Here is a 25,916-nt window from a genome sequence, read left to right on the forward strand (position 1 = left end):
GAGGTGAGAAACCTCTATAGAGAGAATGACAAAATACTGAAGAAAGAAACTGCAGAAGATGTAAACAGATGGAAAAACATATCATGCTCATGGATCAGCAGAATCAACATTATTAAAATGTCTATACTACCCAAAGTGATTTACAGATTCAATGCAATCCCCATAAAAATACCAACGTTATTTTTCGTAGACCTTGAAAAAAGTTCTACACTTTGTGTGGAACCAGAAAAGACCCCAAATAGCTAATGCAATCCTATATAATAAGAATAAATCAGGAGACATCACGTTACCAGACTTCAAGCTACACTACAAAGCTATAGTAACCAAAACAGAGACACAGATCTATGGATCCGAACAGAGAACACAGATATGAATCCATCCCCATATTGCCATCTGATCTTTGACAAAGAAGACAAAAAAAATACACTGGGTCAAAGAATCTCTATTCAATAAATGGTGCTAGGAAAATTAGATAGCCACATGTAGAAGGCTGAAACAGGATCCATAACTCTCACCTCTCACAAAAATTAATTCACAATAAATAACAGACTTAAACTTAAGGCATGAAACTATAAGAATTGCAGAAGAAAATGTTGGAAAAACTCTTACAGACACTGGCCTAAGCAAAAAATTGATGAAGAAGATTCCAAAAGCAATCACAGCAACAACAAAAATAAATAAATGGGACCTCATCAAATTAAAAAGCTTCTACACAGCCAGGGATACAATCAAAATCCAACAACTCCATTAAAAAGTGGGCAAATGACATGAACAGACACTTCTCAAAAGAAGATAGACTAATAGCCAACAAACACATAAAGAAATCCTCAACATCTCTAATCATCAAGGAAATGGAAATGAAAACCACAATGAGATATCACCCAGCTCTGATGAGAATGGCTTTTATCAAAATGTCCCAAAACAACAGATGCTGGTAAGGATGCAGAGAGAAAGGGTACATTTATGCACTATTGGTGGGACTCAAAACTAATACAAGCTCTATGGAAAGCAGTATGGAGATACCTCAAAGAAGTAAAAGTACATCTAAACTATTTTTCATATAAAATTTTTGTGATGCTTTGTTACCATTCTGTCCTGCTACTTGTCATGACCAAGAATGCTTGATTCCTTCTATGTCTGAATGACTAAGCTAGCTGGTGTTTAACTATACAGGTTCATGTTCAACTAATATGTTGGACTGATATGACAGCCCCTATGACACAAAAGTAATTAATTTACAGGAGTCACATTTAAACTGCTGATCACACAGTCTGTGATTAACTCCCTGAGATGGTCTCCATGTATATCTGGTTTTAAAGTTAATTTCTATTTTTTAAAATAACACATACACAGAACTTAAAATTCAAATAGTGCTATAAGGTTTATAACACAGAAAAAACAGCACAATAGTAGTCTCCTTTTAGTGGAAACTTAAGATGTATCTACCAAATGCAACAGATTTGAAGAAGCCAACTCCTGAGTTATTAATAAGATGGAGAAAACTGAACACAAAGTATTTGCTATTAATAAATTGTTAATTTTGATGGGTGTAATAATACTGCAGTTGTTTCTTTCAAATGTCTACCTGTTACAGATAAAAATAAAGCATTTAGGGTTGAAATGATATAATATCTGGAATTTGCTTTAATATTTAAAGTATGCAAGCATGAGGAGAGGGTAGTATTGATACTTTTTCCATCTGGGAGATGAGCACATTGGGCACGTGGGTTTTCATTACATTCTGTAATTTACATTTAACAAATTCCATAACAAAAGCTCAAAACAATGTTTCCCTCAGCATTTTAAAGGTTTTTTCCTCCAACGTCTTTCAGATTCTCATATATGGCTTTGGAGTTCACAGACATTCTTATTCATAGACTTTATTTATCTTTTCTTCCTATCTGGAAGTCCTCAGGATCTTCTTTTTATCTCTAGTGGGTTCTGAAATTTCAGAATGATGCATTTTTTCTACAAGTATGTGAACCTATATTATTGTTTGCACTGAGCATTTGCTAAACTTATTCAATCTAGTGATATCTTTAGTTTAGGTTAGGAAATTTACGTATTTTATTTCCTAATATATTAATAACGTTCTTCATTTCCTGTTCTCTGTTTCTGGGACACCTACTAAGGTTAGATATTAAACCTCATATTAACCTCTATATTTTCTTTTCTCTATTATTTTTGTCTTTTGTTCTACATTCAGGGAAAGTTCCTCACCTGTTTCTTTCAATGCTTTTACTGAATTTATTTTTGCTATTGCAGCTCAAAGAGTTTTCGTTTCCTGCACTGTCTGTTTCTTTAAGTTCCTTTTTTTTTCTGTTATGTGTATCTTTCCCACTGGAAACTTTCCCAACATGGGTAACAATCTTTTTAGCTGTTTGTTTCTCTTTAAGACGTTAATAAAAAGCTGGGTTTTTGTTTTGTTTTGTTTGAGGTCGTCTAATACTAGTATCTCTTGAGAAGTTTTGCTGCAGTGGTTCAATTTCTCCAGAAAGGATCTCTCAATTCTGCCTGGGATATCTAAGCATGAAAGATAGGCGTGTGGAGCCAAGCAGGGGAACTTGACAACTTTTGCTTAATCCCCATCTTCAGTTTAGCATCTCACCCTTGCCCTTTTCTGTCTGGTTTAACCAGACAATATATTTTCTATTTCCTGTGAGGTGTGAACATAGGGATCCTTACTCCTTATTCAGATTTCTCAAGCAATTCCTCTGTTGATGGTCGCCGCCTCACTCCTATATTCTGTGGTACTAGTCAGTCAAATTCTTAAGCCTTTCTGGGTTTGCAGGTGAAACAACCTCCCCCCACCCCGCCTCCCCCCACCTTTTTTTTTTCAGTATCCTGTGGGTAGACACTCAGGTTTGATAAGTCTTCCAAAATCATTACTCTTTCTCTGCCAATTTTTAGCTGAAGGGTTAGAGATACCTCTAGCTTTCCTTAAAGATGGAAATATTATTTCAACTTTTTTCTGTCAGTGAATTTCAAGAGAAGGAATGAAAATCTCATTACCTGTCTTAAAACTGGAAACTCTCTGCTTTTCTTTATAGAAGTATTCTCATTATTAAAGCTGAAGTATTTTAAGAATTTTAAAGCAAATCTAAGTAAATCTTGATTTGTCAAGGATTTCCACAATAGAGATAAATTTCATAGGAAAGTTTCCATCCTATCTTCCAAATATACTATAAGATGCAGTAAACTTTAAAAAACTATATTATCAAAAAAATCTGTCTGGCCAGGCGCGGTGGCCCACACCTGTAATCCTAGCACTCTGGGAGGCCAAGGTGTGAGGATTGCTCCAGGTGAAGAGTTTGAGACCAGCCTGAGCAAGAGCGAGATCCCATCTCTACTAAAAGTAGAAAGAAATTATCTGGCCAACTAAAATATATATAGAAAAAATTAGCCGGGCATGGTGGTGCATGCCTATAGTCCCAGCTACTCGGGAGGCTGAGGCAAAAGGATTGCTTAAGCCCAGGAGTTTGAGGTTGCTGTGAGCTAGACTGATGCCACGGCACTCTAGCCCAGGCAACAGAGCGAGACTCTGTCTCAAAAAAAAAAAAAAACCCAAAACTGTCCGATGAAGAATATTATCACTTATAGTTCAACAATAAATTAACAGGATATAATATCAGATGGTTGGAAGAGAGTCATTGAAGATAAGGCTGAAAGGATAAGTTGAATCCAGATTATGAAGATACTGAATATCAGGAAAACAGTAATAAATTGAGCATTTACTATGTATGAAACAGTGTACAAAATGTTCCACACATTATCTCAGCCAATCATTTATAATCTTTTGAGACAGGGATTATTACCCCCATTTTTCCAGAGAAGAAACTGGAACCTAGAAATGTTGAGAACTTTGCCCTTGGTCACAGAGCAAGTAAGTGAAAGAGCTGATATTTGAACCTATGCCTTCAATTCCCAGTTCTAAGCAACTGAAAATTATTAGAGAAATAAAGAGACTGACACGATAACATGTGTATGCACAAAGACACAGTGCAACAAGTGCTAAAGAATGGACTGGGGATGGAATAGGAGAGGGAGACTGTAAATAATTATGTTCTTCACATCTGGGCACAGAGAAGAATTGTGGTTTCCTGCCTCTATAAATTAGGTTTGGACACATGAGATTTTGGCCTATAAAACATGAGGGAAAGCAATTTGTGTCATTTCTGAGCAAAGGATTTAAGAGCCAATACTTGGTATACCATGCTCTGATTTTAATCCTTCACCATGGGGATTTAGCCTATGCTGACTAATATAGTATACTAAATCAAATAACTGACAGTTGTTAGACGTTTATCCAGTAAAACTCAACAAATCAATAGTTTGTGACTATTCTACATGACTGATTTTATTAACTATGCAATCTGAGAAGTAGTAGAAAGAGGAACGAAGAAAAATAAACATAGTTTAAGAGACTCACGGGAACAACATCCTGCATACCAACATGTGTATAATGGGAGTCCCAAAAGTGAGGGCAGGGGAGAGAGGAGAGGATATTTGAAGAAATAATGATTGAAAACTTTGCAAATTTGATAAAGACATGAATCTACACTCAAGAAGCTCAGCAAACTCCAAATAAGATAAGTTCAAAAAGATTCACACTGTGACACATTACATTCCGACTGTCAAAAGACAGAGAGCATCTTAAAAGTGGCAAGAGAAGTGACTCTTCATGCACAAGGGACCCTCAGTAAGATTAACAGCCATTTTTCCATCAGAAACCTGGAGGCCAGAAGGCAGTGGGATGACATATTTTCAAGCGTTGAAAGAAAAAAATGTCAACCAAGAATTCCATATCCAGAAAACCTATCCTTCAAAAATAACAGATAAATTAAGAGATTTCAGGATAAACAAAAAGTTGAGGGAATTAGTCACAGGTACACTTGAACTACAAGAAATGCTAAAGGCAGTCCTTCAGGCTGAAATGAAAGGAGAAGAGACAAACTCAAAGCTATGTGAGAAAATAAATAAAGATAAATAAAGGTAACTACAGAAGTAAATATAAAAGCCAGTCATATTATGTTTTTGGTTCAGAAATCTTTTTTCCTATATGATTTAAAAGACAAATGCATAAACAATAATTATGAATCTATGTTAACAGTCACACAATGTATAAAGATGTAATATGTGACAATAACAGCATAAAAGGGGAGGGATGAGATGTACAGGAGTTTTGGTATAATATTGAGGCTAAGTTGCTATTAATTCCAACTAGGTTGTTGTACAAGTAAGATGTTAATTGTGATCTCCAAGGTAATCACTAAGAAAATAACTAAAACATGTATGTTAAAGGAAATGAGAAGGGAATAAAAAACAGTACACTGAAAAAAATCAATTAAGCAAAAAAGAAAGCAGTAATGGAGGAACCCAGGAACAAAAAAGATAGAGACATACAAAAAGCACATAGCAAAATGGCAGAAGTCCTACCTTATCAGTAATTATTTAAATGTAAATGGATCAAATGATTCGATTAAAAGGTAAACACTGTCAGAATGGAGTAAAAAACATAAATGATTCCATTTATAAGTTGTTTACAAGAGACTCACTTTAGATCCAAAGACACAAATAGGTTGAAGGTGAAAGGATGGAAAAACATATTACATGCAAATAGTAACCAAGATAGGGTGGCTAGGGTAATATCAGAAAAAACAGACTAAGTCAAAAACTATCACAAGAGATAAAGATTTTTATAATGATAAGATGGTCAATCTAGCAAGAAGATATCACAATTAAAAACAGATATGCATCTAACAACAGAGACACAGAATCCATGAAGCAAACACTGATGGAACAGAAGGGAGAAACAGCTCTGTTGTTGTTATTGTTGTTATATAATTACTGAAGTTAGAGACTTCAGTATCCCACTTTCAATAATCAATAGAACTAGACAGAAGGTCAGTAAGGAACTAGGGAATTTGAATAACACTATAAATCACTTAGATCTAAGACACATACTGAAAAGTTCATTCAACAACGGCAGAATATACATTCTTCTCAAATGTACACGGAACATTCTCTAGGACAGAACATATGTTAGGCCACAAAAATGTCTCAATTAATTTAAAAAGACTGAAACTATACAAAGTATCTTCTGTAACCACAATGGAATGAAACTAAAAATCAGTAACAGAAGAAAAATTGAAAAATTCACAAATATGTGGAAATGACATAATACACTCCAAAAGAATTTATGGATCAAAGAAACCAAAAGGGAAATTAGAAACTACTCTGAAGCTAATGAAAACAAAAACACAACATATGGGATACAGAGGATGCAGTGGCCAGAGGGAAATTTAAAAATGAAATGCCTACATTAAAAAGAAAAAATATCTCAAATCAATAACCTAACTCTACACCTTACAGAATTAAAAAAAGAAAAGCAAACTAAACTCAAAGCTAGCCAGAAGGATGTATATAACAAAAATGAGAGTGGACATAAACAAAACAGAGAATAGAAAAACAACAGAGAAAAATCAGTTAAAGTGTTGGTTCTTTGAAAACATCAATAAAATCGAAAAACCTAAGAAAAAAGAAAGAAAACTAATTTCTGAAGATAGAAATAAAAGTGGGAACATTACTACTGATCCTACCAAAAAAAAAAAAAAGTGGATAAGAGAATACTGTGAACAAGTATATGCCAACAAGTTAAATAACCTATATTCCTAGAAACACACACATTTCCAAACTGACTCAAGAAGAAACATTAGTAAAACATATGAATAGACTTATAATAAGTAATGAAACTAAATTAGTAATCAAAAACCTCCCAATAAAGAAAGCCCAGAACCAGATGGCTTCACTGCTTACATTAGTGACTTAAGCTAAGTATTTAAAGAAATAACATCAATCCTTTTCAAACTGTCGTGAAAAAAAAAAAAAAAAAACAGAAGAGAAGTCAACACTTTCTATTTCATTCCATGAGGCCAGGATTATCCCAGTACCAAAGCCAGACAAACACATGAAATGAAAACCATGGTCCATTAAGTCTTATGAATACAGATGTAAAAATCCTCAACAAAATATTATCAAACCAGATCCAGTAAATTTTTAAAGGATTATACACCACAAACAAGTAGGATTTATCCCAAGAATACAATGGTTGTTCAATAGGTGAAAATCAATCCATGTAATACACCACATTAGAATGAAGGGCAAAAAATCCCAGGACAATCTCAAATGATGTAGAAAAAGCATCTGACAAAATCCAATACTCTTTCATGACAAAAACAACAACCAACTAGGAATAGAAGGTAATTTCTTCAACATGATAAAGGACATATATGAAAAAGCATACAACTAACATCTTACTCAACGGTGAAAGAGTGAAAGCTTCCCTTCTAAGATCAGAAACAAGACGAGGATGCTGCTTTCACTGCTTTTATTTAACATCATACTGGAAATTCTAGACAACAGGCAAGAAAAAGAAATAAAAATCATCCAATAGGAATAGAAGAAGTAGACCTATCTCTATTCAAAGATGCCATGACAGTATAATATATACAGATAATCCTAAAGAATCCACAGAAGAGTTATTAGAGCTAATAAATGAATTTAGCAAAGTTGTAGGGTACATGATCAACACAGAAATCTTACGTACTTCTCTACATTAGCAATAAAGAATTCAAAAAGGAGGCTGGGTGCGGTGGTTCATGCCTGTAATCCTAGCACTCTGGGAGGCCAAGGCAGGTGGATTGTTTGAGCTCAGGAGTTGGAGACCAGCCTGAGCAAGAGCGAGACCCCATCTCTACTAAAAATAGAAAGAAATTAGCTGGACAACTAAAAATATATAGAAAAAATTAGCCGGGCATGGTGGTGCATGCCTGTAGTCCCAGCTACTTGGGAGGCTGAGGCAGTAGGATCGCTTGAACCCAGGAGTTTGAGGTTGCTGTGAGCTAGGCTGATGCCACAGCACTCTAGCCCGGGCAACAGAGTGAGACTCTGTCTCAAAAAAAAAAAAAAAAAAAGAATTCGAAAAACAATTCCATTTACAATAGCATCAAAAAGAATAAAATACTTAGGAATAAATTTAACCAAAGAGGAGTAAAACTTGTATGCTGAAGAAATTAAGGAAGCCCTAAGAAAATGTAAAGAAACCCTGTGTTTATTCCTGGAAGACTAAATATTGTTAAGATGGCAGTACTTCCCAAAGAGAGCTACAGATTTAAGGTAATCTCTACCTAAATCCCAATGGCCTTTTTTTGCAAAAATGGAAAAGCCAATCCTGAAATTCATATGAAAATGCAAGGGACCCTGAAGAGCCAAAATCTTGAAAAAGAACAAAGTTAAAGAACTCACACTTCCTGATTGCAAATTTATAGTAACCAAAACAGTGCGGTACTGACATAAAAACACAGACATATAAGATCAATATAATAGAATTAAGAATCCAATAATAAAGCCATAGATCTATGGTTAATTGATTATTGACAAGGGTGTCAAGAGAACTCAATGGGGGAAAGAATACTCTTTTTAACAAAGGGTACTGGGACAACTGTACATCCATTTGTGAAACAATGAAGTTAGACCCTTATCTCACACAAGACTTTTTACTTTACGTAAGTAAAAAACAATTCAAAATGGATCAAAACCCAAAAACTATTCTTAGAAAGCAGGAGAAAATATAAGGGTAAATCATGGCCTTAGATTTGGCAATTGTTTCTTAGATACAATCCCCAAAGCACAAGGAACAAAAGAAAATATAAATTGGCCTTCAACAAAATTAAATATTTTTGTGTGAAATATACTATCAAGAAAGTGAAAAGACAAGCATAGGGAATGAGAAAATATATGAATATCACGTTATCTTATAAGGGCCTAATATCCGGAATATATAAAGAACTCTTACAATTCAGACAAAAGAGAAACAACTCAATTAAAAATGGGGAGAAGACATGAATAGACATTTATCTAGAGAAGATATACAAATGGCCAACAAGCAAATGAAAATAGGCTCAAGGTCATTAGTCATTAGGGAAATGCAAATCAAAATCATAATGAGATACAACTTCACATCCACTGGGATGGCCATAATAAAAAACACAGACAATAACAACTGGCAAGGATGTGGAGAAATCAGAACCCTCATACGTGGCTTGTGGGAAAATAATCTGACAGTTCCTCAAACAGTTAAACACAGAGTTACCATATGACCTAGCAATTCCACTCCCAGTATATACCTGAAATAACTGAAAACAGGTGTTCAAACAAAAATTTTACATAAACGATTCATGAACATGAACAGCACTATTCACAATAGCCAAAAGGTGGAAAGAACCTCAATGTCCATCAACTGATAAATGGATAAACACGATGTGGTATATCCATACAACAGAATATTATTTAGCCATAAAAGGAATATTGATACATGCTAAAACGTGGATTAACCTTGAAAACATTATGCTAAATTAAAGACAAAAAAGGCCACATATTGTATGATTCTATTTATATAAAGTGTCCAGAATAGGCAAATCCACAGCAATAGAAAACACATTCATGGTTCCAGGGGCTGGAAGCAGGGGATTAACAGGGAGTGACTGCTTAATGGGCCCAAAGTTTCTTTTTGGAGTGATGTAAAAGTTCTGGAACTAAATAATGATGATTGTGCAAAACACTGTAAACGCACTTAATACCAGTGAACTGTACACTTTACAAGTAAAATAGACACAACATAAAAGGTTATGTGAATCAATCTCTCCCTGTGTTCCTGCATACTGTTATTATTTCTTATAATCACTTCTGTTAGGTTCTTCCAGTACTATAATTGTTGGTGTAATTTTCTGACTCATCCATTGGACTGGATGTTTCTCAAGGGCAGGGACCATATCTAATTTATCTTTGTTGTTGTCTGTAACAAGAATATAGGTATTTAAAAGGTATTTTGTTTTTTAAAAGCCCCATTCCTGGCTCCATTTTATTTTGTCACCCTTCTTTTCCTCTTCTTGTTCCTGTTGTGAAGTCACACTATTTCAGGATCTATGTCCTTGCAAAATGTCTTAAAACCTTTTTGGTACAATCAGTACATAAAATATTCATCTTTATATGCTACACAAAGCCTAGCATGGTATTTGATACACAACTGTCACTTAATAAAGGAGTGAAGCAAACAAACATGAATAGACATGTAGATAGCAAAACAGTGGTGGGACCAATGAACTGGCAGTCTCAATAAGGTAGAGAAATTGTTGGGGTGGGAGTTCTAGATAAAGCGAATAGGGATGTTTAAAATACATATACATTTAAAGCTGATGCTGTTATTGGTGATAACATCTAGTCATGTACCATGGAAATGGATAGTTGAAGTGAAGTAGATGAAATGGTTTTTGAAGGTGTAGAGGTCAACTGATTAATAGGCAAGGGGGAAGATAGAGTAGGACATGATTAGGCCCCATGGACAGTAAAACCAATGAAAGAGATGAGTTGAAAGATAGCTTAGAGTTTATTCTATAAACAAAGAAGAATGGCAGATGATATGTAGCTGGTATCATCAGTGTCAATCCTTAGCTCAAAAATCTTCATTAACTTCCTATTTCCTGTGGAATAAAGCACAAATTTGATTGTCTGGCAATCAAGATTACTTAAAACCTGGCCCTGACCTACTTTTCCAACTCTTTACTAAACTCCCCCTTCATGCATCTTATACTCCAGCCAATACAACATACCTGTTATCTGTGCTTTTTTTTATCTGTCTACACCATTACCTTTGTCTAGAAAGCCCCCCTCCATTCCTGTCTCTCCTAAAGTAACAAGCTCAGATGCTACTTTCTTTACAAAGATTTCCTCAATAATACACTGAAGGTATGTTCCTTTTCTGAATTCCTTCCCAAAGCTCTTTATCTGTAGTTTATTTGTAGCACTTACCACTTTTACAGTGTACTTGATATTATTTGAATTTAGCGTTTTTCCCTTAATAAAATTATGAGCTTCATATTGGAAAAAAATCAACTCTAATTCATACTATCTGCCTTGCACATAGCCCATACCCAACAAATGTCTTGACTGAGCAAAGGACGAGGCACGAGTACATTTATTTTGGCTGCTTCGTGTCCCCTTTGAGGCCTTATTTCCTGAGTCTTGGCTATTCCAGATAATTAATGATGCTAAATATGTGATCCTCATTTAAGTGAGATATATTAGTATATATTTTTTTTACATTGAGTTTAATAAATGTTAATAGTTACTCATTTTATTTTTGACTACAGTTATGTGCTTCAGAAACTGACCAGCTTTGATATTTTAATAACCTTTGCTTTCTCACTAAAAGTATAGATTGTTTGCAGAAACAGAAAATAAACTTGATATGTGCTACCTACCACATCCATAACCTGGTATGGTGCAAATTCTATAGAACAAAAATTAAGTTAAACTATACGAGGTGAGGAAGATGGATATAAAACAAAAACCTAAATTTTCAAATGAAAATGTGACTGAATATTTATTTCTAAGCTATACTTTGTATTTAAATGAAAACACTCCAAAGGATTAAATACAAATGCCCCCCCAAAAGATAAATAAGTATCTCCATCAGGAGTGCTGTGTACATATCCACTGATGAATAGAACAAAATGTTCAAAACCTTTCCATATGTCTCAAAAGAACAGGATGAACCAGTTAACTTTTTAGATGTGGTGTAACAAATTATCGTTTACTTGCACTAACAAAATAGAACCCAGCCCATTCAAGTTACCGTGGGAGCTTAGATAAATTTTGAGTAGAAAAAATTGAAGGGAAATGAAACACCATACTTCGACCCTACAATTGTGAGATGAATCTGAACTAAAAGTTAGATAAACTAACTGGGAAAAAGAATGTGAAGAGTAGGGATGCAAACAATTTGGCTTATTTAAAAATAGACAACTTTTCAGGCCGGGCCCAGTGGCTCACGCCTGTAATCCTAGCACTCTGGGAGGCCAAGGCGGGTGGATGGCTCGAGGTCAGGAGTTCGAGACCAGCCTGAGCAAGAGCAAGACCCCATCTCTACGAAAAATAGCAAGAAAATTATATGGACAACTAAAAATATATATACAGAAAAAATTAGCTGGGCATGGTGGCGCATGCCTGTAGTCCCAGCTACTCGGGAGCCTGAGGCAGTAGGATCGCTTAAGCCCAGGAGTTTGAGTTTGCTGTGAGCGAGGCTGACGCCACGGCACTCACTCTAACCTGGGCAACAGAGCAAGACTCTGTCTCAAAAAAAAAAAAAAAGACAACTTTTCAGATATGCTTTGAAGTTTAATCTTGGTAAACTGTCATCAATACTGTATGTGAAATCCAATAATCTGATTTAGTCTCAGAATCAAAGAGGACATCAGAAACTGTTGAAAATCTCAGATTAGTACAAAAGTCCAAGATGTGAAAATCTAACAATTTCATTTTATTTACTAAAAGTGATTTAGGTAAGATTTGTTAAAACCCAGTTTATGGAAGTAGAACATATCTAGAGACACTAGGTTGCCCTTACCACTTGAGTGTAAAATGTCTCTCTATAGACAGTGTTATAAAATGTCGTTTATATTTATATATGTATCATATAAACAAAATTTTATGCTACTATAAAAATTAAATTAGTAAGTAATATTAACAGTAAAAATAAGCAAATGATAATATAAAAAAGTAAATAGTGGTCAGTATAGTAAATCCTCACTTAATGTCATCAATAGGTTCTTGGAAACTGTGACTTTAAGAGAAATAATGTACAACAAAACCAATTGATTTTGTTAACTGATATAAACAAGAATTAAGTTCTTAGGGCATATTTCTGGTCACAAAACATCACTACACTTCTAAATAAAGACCAAAACACTTCTAATATTAAACATTGAAAAATAAATGTGAGCTATATATACATTTAAGAAAGACAAGCACGACAATTGTTTACCCACTTATTACAGTTCAGGGTTGCAGGTGGCCAGAGCCTATCCTGGCAGCTCAGGACCAATGTGGGAACGGACCCTGAACAGCACACCATCCCATCATAGGGTGCACTCATACACATACCCACACGCCCTCACACTGGAACCATGTAGACATACATGCCAATTCACCTAACGTGCACACCTTTGGGATATGGAAGGAAACCAGAGTACCCAGAAGAAAACCCATGCTGACATGGAGAGAATGTGCAAACTCCATATAGACAGTGGCCCTGGCCAGGAATTGATTTTTTATTTTCATAATTATAATGAAATTATATTATTCAAGTATATGCTATAGTAAGAGTTTATGACTACATTAATGTAGCTATCTTTGTAAACATTTGGAATTTTCAAGTATTATGTAAATGAATACTTGGCCAAAGTTCCCAAGAAGAGTCAAATCTGTTATTGCTTACATGTGATACGGGATTCAGTGAGATCTGCTTCAAATTCTATTTCACTCTAAAACCATAATTTAATGGCCTAGAATTCCCCTCTTTTCTGAACATATACAAGTTGTCTTAAATATCCAGTGGAGGCAGATTACGTTTAACAATTAAAAAGGCAACCCAGACAACAATGTCAGTTGCAACTTATTAAGACTCTAGTAATAACTCATTTTTCTCATTTTATAGATACACAGCACAGAAAGTAACTCAAAAAGCGGCTTTTACAAAGTCATTCCTAGTAAAAAGTAGGATCCGAGCTGAAACCCAGGCCTCTCTGACTCCAAATGCCACACTCTTCTCCACATCTTTAAATTCTTGGATATTTATTCAAGATATTAATGTCAAGTCCAAGAAAAATATAAAGTAGGAAAAATGAAACTAAGCCAGTGTTAGAGTTTTGCTTTACTAATGTATTCGCATAAATTAAGTGTAAAGTTTCCCAGCTTTCTATTCCAATGAATGATAAAGCATTCGTGTTAATGAGTGATCCCTCAAGAGCAATGAAAAATAAAATGCTTCTATGTATAGTACCAGTCAACTGCTAGTCAAACTTCCCATATCCTTGAGGAGGAAGTAATTTCCCATCTAACTGACAAAAATCAAACCATAGTACTCTCAAACGTAATAAAAATTACACAGAAGTCTTAAAAATAAGAAGACTCCCTTTAATGCATGTCATGTATGCTTTGGAGGGCTAGACCAGGTGATAAAGAAAACTCACTGTAGAATCAAAATCAATAGGCATTTATTTGAGCAAATTCTTTTGTGCAGGAGATCTCAAATACTTTAAGTGCTAGCTAAAGAAAGTAACGTGATAGACAACCTGATGGATTTGGGGTTTGGAGAACAGAAACTTCAAAAACGCAGGTAATTATACACTGGTTTTCTTTGCAACATAACTTACCTAAGGCCTAACTTTTCTTCCAAGAATAGAGCTCAAATCTCCTTGTCTACAAAGCTTATCCTGACAACTGAGCTCACTTAAAATACTATTATAGTATGACTTTCATGACATTCATTCACTTGGTAATCTGTCACTTTACACTGCCATTAACTTTAAACATCTATTCATTAGTGTCTTTTTTTTAACAGCTAGTGTCTCACAAATGATAGTAGGCATACAGTAAGTGTTTGACGATGATAAGGAGGATGAATCCCATACCAGATTTCCAAATCTTAAGATGATTCTGAAATGTGCTAGGCTTGATCTAGGGAGTTCTGGTAGTCCTATATGAACTCTAGGACTAAGAGGCTTTGTTTTTCTGACCATAATTCTGGAACGGGTCAGAATGCTTTCTTTCCCCAAGCTCTATATCTCATATTTCATTATTTGCAGACAATGCAATTGTTTGCTGGAATGCCCATAATAATGAAAATATTTCTGGATGAAATAAAATAATGATATCTTAGATGTGCTTAACTACACTCTAGTGAAAAAAGACTGAAATTGTTCAAGCTGACTGATGGATACATCTGTAGTCATTTTATTATTCTACTAATAGGATAACTGGCACCAAACTAGTCCTCCAAAAACAAGAAAACTGGACAAAATATATGAAACAACCATATTCAGCCATTAGACAGCAGGCTGCATAGGACTGTTATCAGGAAAAAAGGGAAACAAACAAGGTTTTCTGGCAGAAGTCACTTTGCAGAGTACCACGTAGAGTGGGAGAACCCAAGCATACATAGTATGGCAATCTCACTAAGTGGAGGAGAAAAAGATTAAAGATCAGGGAAGCAGAAGCAGCTATTTGTGGAGCAGAGTACCAATGACATATGAATTACACAGGGAAAGGTCTTAGAAGCCTGCAGGGGTTCCGTTAAGTCTTGCTGAATATTAAGCCATGTATACATATGGTGATACTACACAACTCCAGGCAAAGAATAACTACTAGGGTTTTTGGCTACCCAGCTCACATAGGACTGGGAGACAGACAATCCAGTTCTGACTAGCCAGAGTGAAGAGATCTCGTTGAAGACTCAAGACATTCAGTAGAGACCTAAGAAGGGCTAAGCTAGCCTAGAATAAAGGTTAAATCCACCCTAAAATATCCACACAAATAAGCCTGAAGAGGATCAAGAAGATCTCTAAGTAGTTTAACTGCTACCCAAAATAAATTTCAATACTCTTTAAAGAAAAAGCACAAAAATCAGACAATCAATAATGTATTAATAATACAATGTCCAGCATTCACTCTAAAACTATTAGACATGTGATATGCCCCAGCAATTCTACTCCTAGGTATCCATTTACGCAAGAGATATAGGACAACTGGAGAGTAAAACAGGATTAGAATCTAAAAAAGCAGGCAAGGTTCACATTTTTACTTTTTATCTTTATATATCTCTTATTGTCTGATTTTTTTTATAAGAAGGTATTCATGATTACCAGTGTAAATTTTTTAAAGTGATATGGAAATGCATATGAGGGATTAGTTATTTCTTGGGTACGAGGGAGAAAAGGAGAGTTGAGGGCAGAAGCTTTTTAGAGCAGACTAGATGTCTGACCTGAGCTTGAAAATCAAGTCAAGACGGCTTTCTTACAGAAAAAATACATAGTGCAGGGGGCATACAGACTACACCAAATAAAAACAGAACAGAGGCATTAAATTAAAAAGGAATTGTGGTTCAATGTGCTTGAGATATGGGAAAAGTAGGTTCTAAATGCCAGGCCAGAAAGCTTGGACTTTATTTTGTGGGCACTGGGTAGCAACAAAAGTTTATAACACAAGTATCACATCAATAGGTTTCTGTTTTGAAAAATAAATCTGGTATCAATGCAAAGGATGGATTTCAGTATGTAGGACAAAGAGACTTGTGTAGAAGAGAAATGAGTTAGTACATAAGCTTTTTCAACAACCAAAGGGGAGGCCTTGAAGCCCCTAAAAAGACCAGTGAGTATGAAATAGAGATAAATAAATTCTAGAGACACAAGAAAACTATAATCAATCAATATAACTTGATCACTGAACAAATATGGGAAGAAACAAAGAATCCAAGGTTTTCTACCTCATACACCTATATAAAAGATGGTAACTGAAAAAAAGCTCAAAAAAAGAAAGCAACATAACTAATGTGAAGAGCCACTGGAAAAATTTTATGCAGGAAAATGGCAAGTAAATGTAACATTTGAAAAAAATCATTTAGGGGCAAACTGTAAAAGACAGATTAAGATATTACAAAAAATCAAGGAGAAAAGTGACAAAATCCAAACTAAAGTAGTGTTAGTGGAAATTACAAAGAGGGAAAAGAAATGACAGACAAGGTGGAATATACTGGACTTGAAAAAGATTGGCTATTAGTGTTAATAAGCAGGAAGAGTAAAAAACTCACTCAAGTACACAGTGAAGCCATTTACAGAAAAAGGCAATTGGCTCTACACTTTCCCAGGATTAAGTGACTTGAAAATCACAGTGTATTTTCATTCTTACAGTTAATAAAAAATTCATCTTTTCTTACTAATTATTAGATAGGACCCAAAATTTATTCACAATGTCTTCATATGAACTTTCTTACCTGCTAAATCTCATCAATCCAGAATGCTCTTCCCCTAGGGTTATGTTTTGTTACCTACCTCATCCTCTTTGAGATCTTTTGATATGTCATCTTCTCAGTTAAGACCCTGACCACTCTATTTCAAGTCATGTCCCAACTTCTCTATTCTCTTACCTTGCTTTATTTTTCTCCACAGAACCTATCACTTAACTTGTGATGTATTTCACTTCTTTATCACCCTCTATTAGAAGAATACAAGCTTTATGAGTAGGGCTTTTTGTTTTGTTTTCACTGTTCTATCTCTAGTATTTACAATACTGTCTGGAACCTGACTAAATCTAATACTTTTTAAATGGATAGAAGAATGGATGAAAATAATTTGCAGAAGAGTTTTCTGAAAGATACAGTACCTTCATCACCAGACCTTTTATAAAACAACAAATAAGCCCCCAAATCCCCGAAAACTGCTTTTCATTTATAATACACTATTACACATTGAGACAGCCTTCAGTCTGATAAGAACAATGTACAGAGCTCTCTGAATTGGGCAGATCTTTTAATAGTTCTATCATTCTTTGGATTCAGGTGCCACCCTTCGAATTGTGGCCAAAAAGGGAGTAGTTTTCACTATCTAGAATTTATACAATCACTATCTAGAATTTATACAATAACACCATTACCAATCCTATCAATAAATGTTTGTGCAATTATAATACAAGCTAATGGATGTACAGAATATGTGAAGTTCAATAGCTAAAGGTCACACACATATGTTTACAAAATATGTCTATTTGAAATCAAAGTAGATGTGATGTTTTGAGAGGTTCAAAGGGAATAAAAAATGTTAACATCACTAATATACTTTGTCAAGTCCATGAATTGAATGTAGAAAAAGGTATGTTATTAAAAATAAGGAGAAAAAAAGAAAAGTTTACTCTCTAGAAAACACTCAACTTATTAGCAAAAAGAAATAAACATGTATTAAGGGAAATTTTCACGAGTCTGCAACTAATTCAGACCTCTTTTCTCCTCTAAATGTGATGTGATTTAGAAGGTTCTATCCCTTAATGTAGGTTTCTCCTGAAAGCACACTGAATTTTTGAAGGAGTGAGTTGTGTTGAAGTTAGAAATTGCTAACCTCAGTTAGCTATTCTCTTCTTCTTTTCCAGCTGGCACTAATTCATTAATAGCTAGCTGGTAAGAAGTATCACAATCTGATGAACTATGTTGGGGGATGGGGGAGCTGAGAAGTTTTAAGTTTTTATAGTAGTTGTTTTGGAATAATTTTTTTTAGCAAAGATGGTATCTATATCTTTACTATTTGATATTTAAGAGTACTGAATTATAATACAGTAACTTTTTTTTTTGAGAACCTCAGCCTCAGTAATGGTGGTCTCTAACCAAAAAAGAGGTTAATAGTTGTGGTAGAAAGATTGAAAGAAGGGGGGAGAAATTTCTGCTCTCAACAAAGTATACATTATGATGACATATTTCTTGAAATGATCTTCATTATGATGAAATTAGATATGGTTTGCAATTTCTAGATCTACTAAATTCATATTTAAACATAAGCACATAAACACATTTTAAAGCTAAACACAAATTATCTCTTATTCCTGGCAGTTTCCTCATTAATTTCACTACAATTTCCAAGCCATAAAATAAAAAACCAAGACAACCTTCAACCAGTCTAGTCTGTCCACTGGTCTGTGTAACTAATATGAAGAAATATTTTATTATAGAATGGCATCTGTAAAGATACAAAAGGTAGGCCAGGTGTGATGTCTCATGCCTGTAATCCCAACACTTTGGGAGGCTGAGGCGAGAGGATTGCTTGGGGCCACGAGTTCTAGACCAGCCTAGGAAACACTGTAAGACCCTCATCTCTACAAAAAAAGAAAAAAGAAAAATTAGTCAGGTATAGCAGCACGTGCCTGTAGTCCCAGCTACTTGGGAGGCTGAGGCAGAAGGATCACTTGAGCCCAGGAGCTGGAGGCTGCAGCAAGCTATGATCAAGCCACTGCCTCTCCAGCCTAGGCAACAGAACAAGACCCCATCGAAGACAAAAGAAGAAAAAGGAAGAAGAAGAAAAAAAGATGCAAAAAATAAAGAAATGAAAAATTCATTCATCAAAGAATAAGTGATCTTTGCGGCATAAAGTCATTTAATAAGACTGCCACCATTATTGAATACTGACTCCAAACATCTACAGGAAGGATGCTTAAACAACATTAGGTGGAAACTATGAAAGATCACAGGGATATCTGACCCGTGTTCTCAGATGCAGCATAATGGAAAATGATATGCAGTCTGAGGTTAGATGCTGTCACATAATACAGGGATGTTGAGATACTCTAGAAAAACTCAGGTGATGAACTCAAAAGATTTAGAGAAGAGAAATAAGAGACAATAATGTTTCCATAATTGAGGAGAGAATGATTAACTACTGGCCTTAATTATGCTGCCTCTGTATTATTCAGGACTGTTATAAACCCCTCCAGATCATTTCTCCTTTTTTCCATTCCTTGCTCCCCAAGTAAGTCCCCAAGTAGTACATGGTTGGATGGGGCATAAACAGGGTTGAGGCAGTAAAATATTAGTAGTTAAGAACACAGGCTCTGGAGCTACAACACTTGTGTCTGAATCCTGGCTGTGCTACTCATTAGCATGTGACTAAGGGTGAGTTACTTGGCCTCTCTGTGCAGCAGTCTGTATAATAATTATATGTAACTACCTCACAGGGTCATTACAGGGATCAAATGAGTATTAAAAAGTGCTCAGAACAGAGTCTTCAACTACATAAGTGTTTACAATGGCACAAATGACAATGAAGGTACCACTGTTAAAACTAAACTTTTATCTTTACCTCTCTGAAACGCTTATATAAACCACATTTTTCAGGCTTTAAAAACATGAACTCAGGCCGGGCGCGGTAGCTCATGCCTGTAATCCTAGCACTCTGGGAGGCCAAGACGGGTGGATCGCTCGAGGTCAGGAGTTCGAGACCAGCCTGAGCAAGAGCGAGACCCCATCTCTACTAAAAGTAGAAAGAAATTATCTGGCCAACTAAACATATATATAGAAAAAATTAGCCAGGCATGGTGGCGCATGCCTGTAGTCCCAGCTACTCGGGAGGCTGAGGCAGTAGGATCGCTTAAGCCCAGGAGTTTGAGGTTGCTGTGAGCTAGGCTGACGCCACGGCACTCACTCTAGCCGGGCAACAGAGCGAGACTCTGTCTCAAAAAAAAAAAAAAACATGAGCTCATATAATCCTCCTAACAATTGCAGAAAAAGTTATTTTTATTCCCATTTTATAAATGAGTTATGCAGAAAGACCCAAAACTTAGCAGACTAAGTAACCCAACCAGAAAGTAGTCCAGTGTACAAATACACAACTGGCTGACTTTAATCTGTAAAACTATTTTTGTATAAGAGATTTTATTTGATTTTATGCAGCAGTTACTAGAAGTTAGACTCTGGTAAAGAAGTACGTTATCAATTAAAAAATATTTATGTATACTTTAAAAATTACTTGAAATCTTAGAAACGCAGTAAAAATGTGGTGAAAAAATATATTAGTGGTAATAACGGTTATCATTCATTAATTTTCCCATAAGCCAGGTACTTATCTAAGCTTTAAACATGAATGACCTCATTTACTCCTATGAAATGATTACTACTGCTATTCCATTCTACTGATGAGAAAAATGGAGTTTTTCGTGGTATTAAATAACTTGAAAAAAATTATACAGCTGAAAAGTGGCAGAGCTGACAATCAATTTTAGTTCTATCTGATACCAAAGCCTGTATCTTTAACCACTATTCATACTCCTGTAAGGCAATGTACATTTTATTAGGCCTAGTCGTTGAAACACAAAATCTTCAATATAGTGAAAGAATGCTCAAATTAAAAAAAGAATAATGTTATTTAATTCTCTACCCTAACACATGTAGTCAAACATAGGAAAGTTCATGCATGGTCAGAACTTCTTAATTAACTGGCATCCATGCAGTCACAAGGTGAGAAGCTGCTTTTTAACACCTCTGGAACACAGAAAGTGGGTCTCAAAATACTATTCTGAAACATTGTAAACATATGTAATCATATTAGTGAACTGAAAGAATGAAAACTGTATTTTCACTATTTCAAGAGAAGTTATTTCTCTACCCTTCACAGTACCATAAATTAACCAAGTAAAAAACAGTTGTTTTAATTAAAAAAACAATTATTGCTTTTTGTTTATAGGAACATGTCAAAATTAAACTATTAAAAGGAATTAGAGTAGTTCAAAATGCACACGTAAATAAAATTTTAGTCATTGATTAAAACAGTTCTTCATAAGGATCATAAAATGACTTACAATGAAAAAAACCTTTACATTACCCATAAAACTGAATTTAAAATTTCTAAATACATCACACTGTCCATATCATTTTAAGCAGTATATTTATGTGTCAAAGGATTTTTGCCTTTAAAACTTTTTATTGAAAAACAGCCAAATTAAATATCAAAAAATTTCTAAACTCTGAAAAAGATTTCCAAAACTCAGCACCCTCACTTAACACCATACTTGTTACAAAAACAAGTGGCTTATTTCCAAAAATGTCCTTAGAATCTATAATGAAAAGATTTGACCTATATTTCACATGGCCTAGGTTAGCCTTTCCTAAAGTGTATTCTCAACAATATTAACAAATGTTACTTAATCAAATAACCTTTGTGATACCATATTTTTGGAATCATGGGTATCTATTTTAGATTTTTCAAATACAATGATATACTAAGCATATATCAAAATTTTTTGGAAAAATTCAAGAGTTGAAAGAAGTAAAAAAATCTTTACAGTTCCCCCACTTAGAAGCAATTACTATACATACTTGTATTATACTGTTCTGGATTTTTTTCTTTAGATGATTTTTGTTGTTTTGTTTTACATAGTTGTGGTCATATAACATCATATAATTTTGTGTAATTTGTTTCTTCACTAGGCATTAAATATGGTCCGGTTCTTAAGTTTATAAATTTTTCTGAGACATTGTATTTAGTGACTGCATATCACTTTAAGAGAATGATTCACCACAATTAACTTGGTAACCAACTCCCTATTATTACACCTTTGTGTATCAGAAGTGTGCAATACAAGTTTTATTATACCTCTACTAGCACTGAGTAATAATTTTTTAAAAACCTATGTTAATACATTAAAATGTGTGGGTTTTTTAAAAAATTGTATTTAATGTTTTATTTTCTTTGGGTTACTACCGGGCCTGAACAGTTTCTCTTGCGTTTCTTAGTTACTATGTTTCCTCTTATGAGACTGTTTTTACCTATTTATTGGAATATCTTTGTGTGTTTATTAGCAATTTATATGACTCCTTTATATATAAAATAGTAAGACTTGGCTGTATTTACCACAAATAGATTTCAAGTTACTTGCTTTTTTAATGTTTTTCTTTTTTTCTGTCAATTTTCAAAAATTTAAACTTTTCATGTAATGAAATGTTTTTCCCTTTAATTTCCTACATACTTATTAAACTTTGGATGTTTCCCACCATCAAGAAATATGATAAATACATTTTTATATTTTTCCAGCTTTATGGCTCATTCTGTTTAAAAAAAGATGTCATGCTTTAAATTTTTATGTTGTTTTATTTCCAAAGTAAGGCCTGTTATAAGGGAAAAAAAAACAATGCAAAATATATGTAACTACACAGTTTAAATAACAAAAGTCCATGTTCCCCCAAGTTTAACAAAAACAACTGTCTGGAGTTCTTTTTTTCTACGCATATACAAAAACATGGGCAAAAGTGCCTGTAACTTATTAACATTTCACCTCTTCCCCTTCATGATCTCTTAGCTCCTCCCTAATAAGGACTGGAGGGTGCTAGACCTGGAGTATATTACCAATAATTCTGAATGTCCAAGAAAGGATATGATAGTCTATTCATCAAGATTCCCAGGCTTATTTAATTCAGAATTCTAGACAGTTCAAAGACCTGGTAATTTTTACAATACCATTTTGGAAATGCTGGCTTAGCTTTATTTTAATCACTTCAGACAACCAAAAACTGTAATGTTTTTCTGAATATAAAGCATTTAAATCAAATATTAAAAGAATGAAATGAAAGGCAACAAACTTACTTGGGATATACTGGTTCATAAAGGTACTTGTCCCCTCTTGTAGATGTAATATGAAAAAACAAGATGTAGCCATTTGCTGTCTGAAAGACAAATTTTATTGATCATGAATTAAAGAATAAAGCTATGACTTAAACCCTTAATTTTAATTTTCTATATTCTTACTTTTAAAAAACTTTACTCTTAACCCTCCTTTGAAGAATTAAAGTCTAATTATGCAAATAAAAATGACTTTTGTTTTAACATAACCCATCTTGAAAAAAAGGACTTTTACAGATTTGAAAATATTTTATAAACATGTAATTGAAATCAATAGCTCATGAATATTTTCAAATAATTATATTATTAAATAGATTTTTGCAAAATATACAGAATTCTTCATACTCTGTACTAATATGTAAATAATTATTCTAAGTTTTTAAAGCAATACGGCTTTATTGCATTACTATATCTTTATGATAAAACGTTTACTCAAAGCTTACACAGAGTTAACTTCAACACAGCATATTTACATATTTCAAGATCAATCTTTCGGTCTCTGATTTACTACAAAATATAGCCTGAGACAGAGAAGTAAAACAGAACAACTTTTAATTTCCAAAATTTGAATGTCAGCTCTTTCATTTTTCTAAGTTAACAAAATATTTTTAAGAGAGAAAATGTATTAAAAATAGTGCTGTTAGATGATTATGGCATACATCTCTGGCTTGTGAAACTTCAACAACCATTTTACATTTATATAAATATGCACTTTTATATTTTTATCCAGCTTTATGGCTTGATCTTTTTTTTTAAAGATGCCATGTTTTAAAATTGTATGTTTTTATTTCAAAAGGCATACTGATATAATATATATATATATATATATATACATATATATATATAAAACTACATAGTTTAAAAAACAAAAGTCCATGTTTCCCCAAATTTTAACCAGAGGTAACAACAATATTTAGCTGTGTCTAATCAAACATTTTTAGCCATAACAGAGTGAAGTGGCAATGTTTTGCCCAACTACTTTTATTAATGCTGAATTCCTATCATTTTAGAGGCAGGTGGGTACCTCTAAAGTAGAACCAAAGAAAACAAAAAAAATTATCCAAGGTTTCAAATTTCTTTCCAATACTGGCTTCCTGTTTTTCACTTAAAGGAATGACAGAGGGAACAGTTTCTTCAGCAAAGCCAGATTTTTTTTTTAACTATAAACTTTAATATTTTTTAACTCTAAATTTACAAGGTATTCAAAAACTACTGTTCAACATATTAGGAAACAAAAGAAAAAGGTTCATGAAGGAAGGTTCTTCAGATCATTTTTCTAATTCTTCATGTGCAATTTTATGTTCTTGCAATATACAGAACATGGAAGCAAAGGGAAAATGTCTTCAAATCAAACCATAGCTAAAGTTTCTCATATATTATCCCTACACAGATTAATGACTTCAAAATTTTAAACTCTACTGTTACCTTATATGGGCTAGAAAAGGAAAACAATATGGTCTGGTACTAAAGACAGATAATATTAACTTACAAATGCTATCCAAAATATTAGTTACTCAAAGCCAAAAGTTCAACATCTCAGAGTGTCTAATGCTATTAATATACTCTGAATTTTAACAAGCGCTTAGAGGACTACAGGTCAGGGAGAAGATGTATCATTTTGTACCAGCATTTAGAAGTTTTATATACACAATATACTGGATGAAATTACAAATAATGGCTTGATTTACTATTTTGGTATTCTATATGTCAATCATCTTTACTAAATATCTAAGGTTTTTTATGTATACTAAATATTATGTACTTCTAGATCTCAACGACATTTACCATTGACATTTTCTACACAGTCCTGCCTTTGATGAATTTTAAAAGTTTTGGTCGTAAATGATTATCTTTAAAAAAAGCAACATCTTAATATTACTATACTAAATCTGTTATTACACAGTGTTATAACGGCCCTTCTCTTCACATCCCCAAAATAACACAAATAAAATATATAACTATTGCTTAATCTGTGCGGCAACAATCCCTATACCTTCTTCTTCCTTTTCCTTTTTATTTTTTTTAGTTTAAAGGCAGCATCTTGCTCTGTTGCCCAAGTTAGAGCTCAGCAGCACCATCATAGCTCACTGCAGCCTCAAACACCTGGGCTGGAGTGATCCTCCCATCTCAGCTTCCTGAGTAGATGGGACTACAGGCACGTGCCACGATGCCCAGCTAATTTTTTAATTTTTTGTAGAGATCGAGTTCTATGTTGTTCAGGCTGGTCTTGAACTCCTGGCCTCAAGCCATTCTTCCAGCCTTGGCCTCCCAAAGCTCTGCGATTACAGGTGTGAGCCAGTGCGCCCAGCTCTAACACCTTCTAACATGTATATACACACACACCCTAAAACTAAATTAATTTTTCTAAGTAACTTGGTTCTTTTTCCTGTTATCCCATATTTTAAATATCTTTTTCTTTCTCCAAAGCGTACTACTATTGGATTATGTAGCTTTAGTCACAGAGGACCAACCATTTCTGTAAGAAATTTAAATGACAAATCTCCGATTTTGGTATATACATGAATTAGGGTCATAGATACATACGGATAGAGGGACAAAATAAGAAAATTACCACTTAAATTGAGGATGAAACACACTTGTCTCTATTAATACCACTTAGAATGAAAAGAACTAGAAACAAAAATTTAAAAGGACATTAACAATGCATCAAAAATTGAGAGGTATGAACATTAAAGTTTAACATATAATTTTTTCAATTGTAAATAATGGTAGATTTGAAAAACCATGCAAACTACCTCAACTAATTCCATATTTTAGGAAGAATAATTTGAAACCTGAAGGCTGTGGTTGTTGATGCTGTTATTATTGTTGTTGCTTGCTTGCATTTTGCTTTGTTTGAGCATTTGCCAGGCT

At 34.1% G+C, this 25,916-nt stretch overlaps 1 protein-coding gene across 5 annotated transcripts in view; it reads right to left on the reverse strand.

Moving 5' to 3' along the window:
• The window catches only part of RIC1 (RIC1 homolog, RAB6A GEF complex partner 1), a 115,535-nt gene that overhangs the window by 59,920 nt on the left and 29,699 nt on the right, over positions 1-25,916 (reverse strand). For all 5 annotated transcript variants that reach the window (XM_045563875.1, XM_045563876.1, XM_045563874.1 and 2 more), the window contains exon 3: positions 23,007-23,086. In XM_045563875.1, coding sequence (XP_045419831.1) covers positions 23,007-23,086 — 80 coding nt within the window. The remainder of the gene's footprint in view (positions 1-23,006; positions 23,087-25,916) is intronic.

Source organism: Lemur catta, chromosome 10, assembly GCF_020740605.2.
Source record: "Lemur catta isolate mLemCat1 chromosome 10, mLemCat1.pri, whole genome shotgun sequence".
In the NCBI taxonomy this organism is placed as follows: Eukaryota; Metazoa; Chordata; class Mammalia; order Primates; family Lemuridae; genus Lemur; species Lemur catta.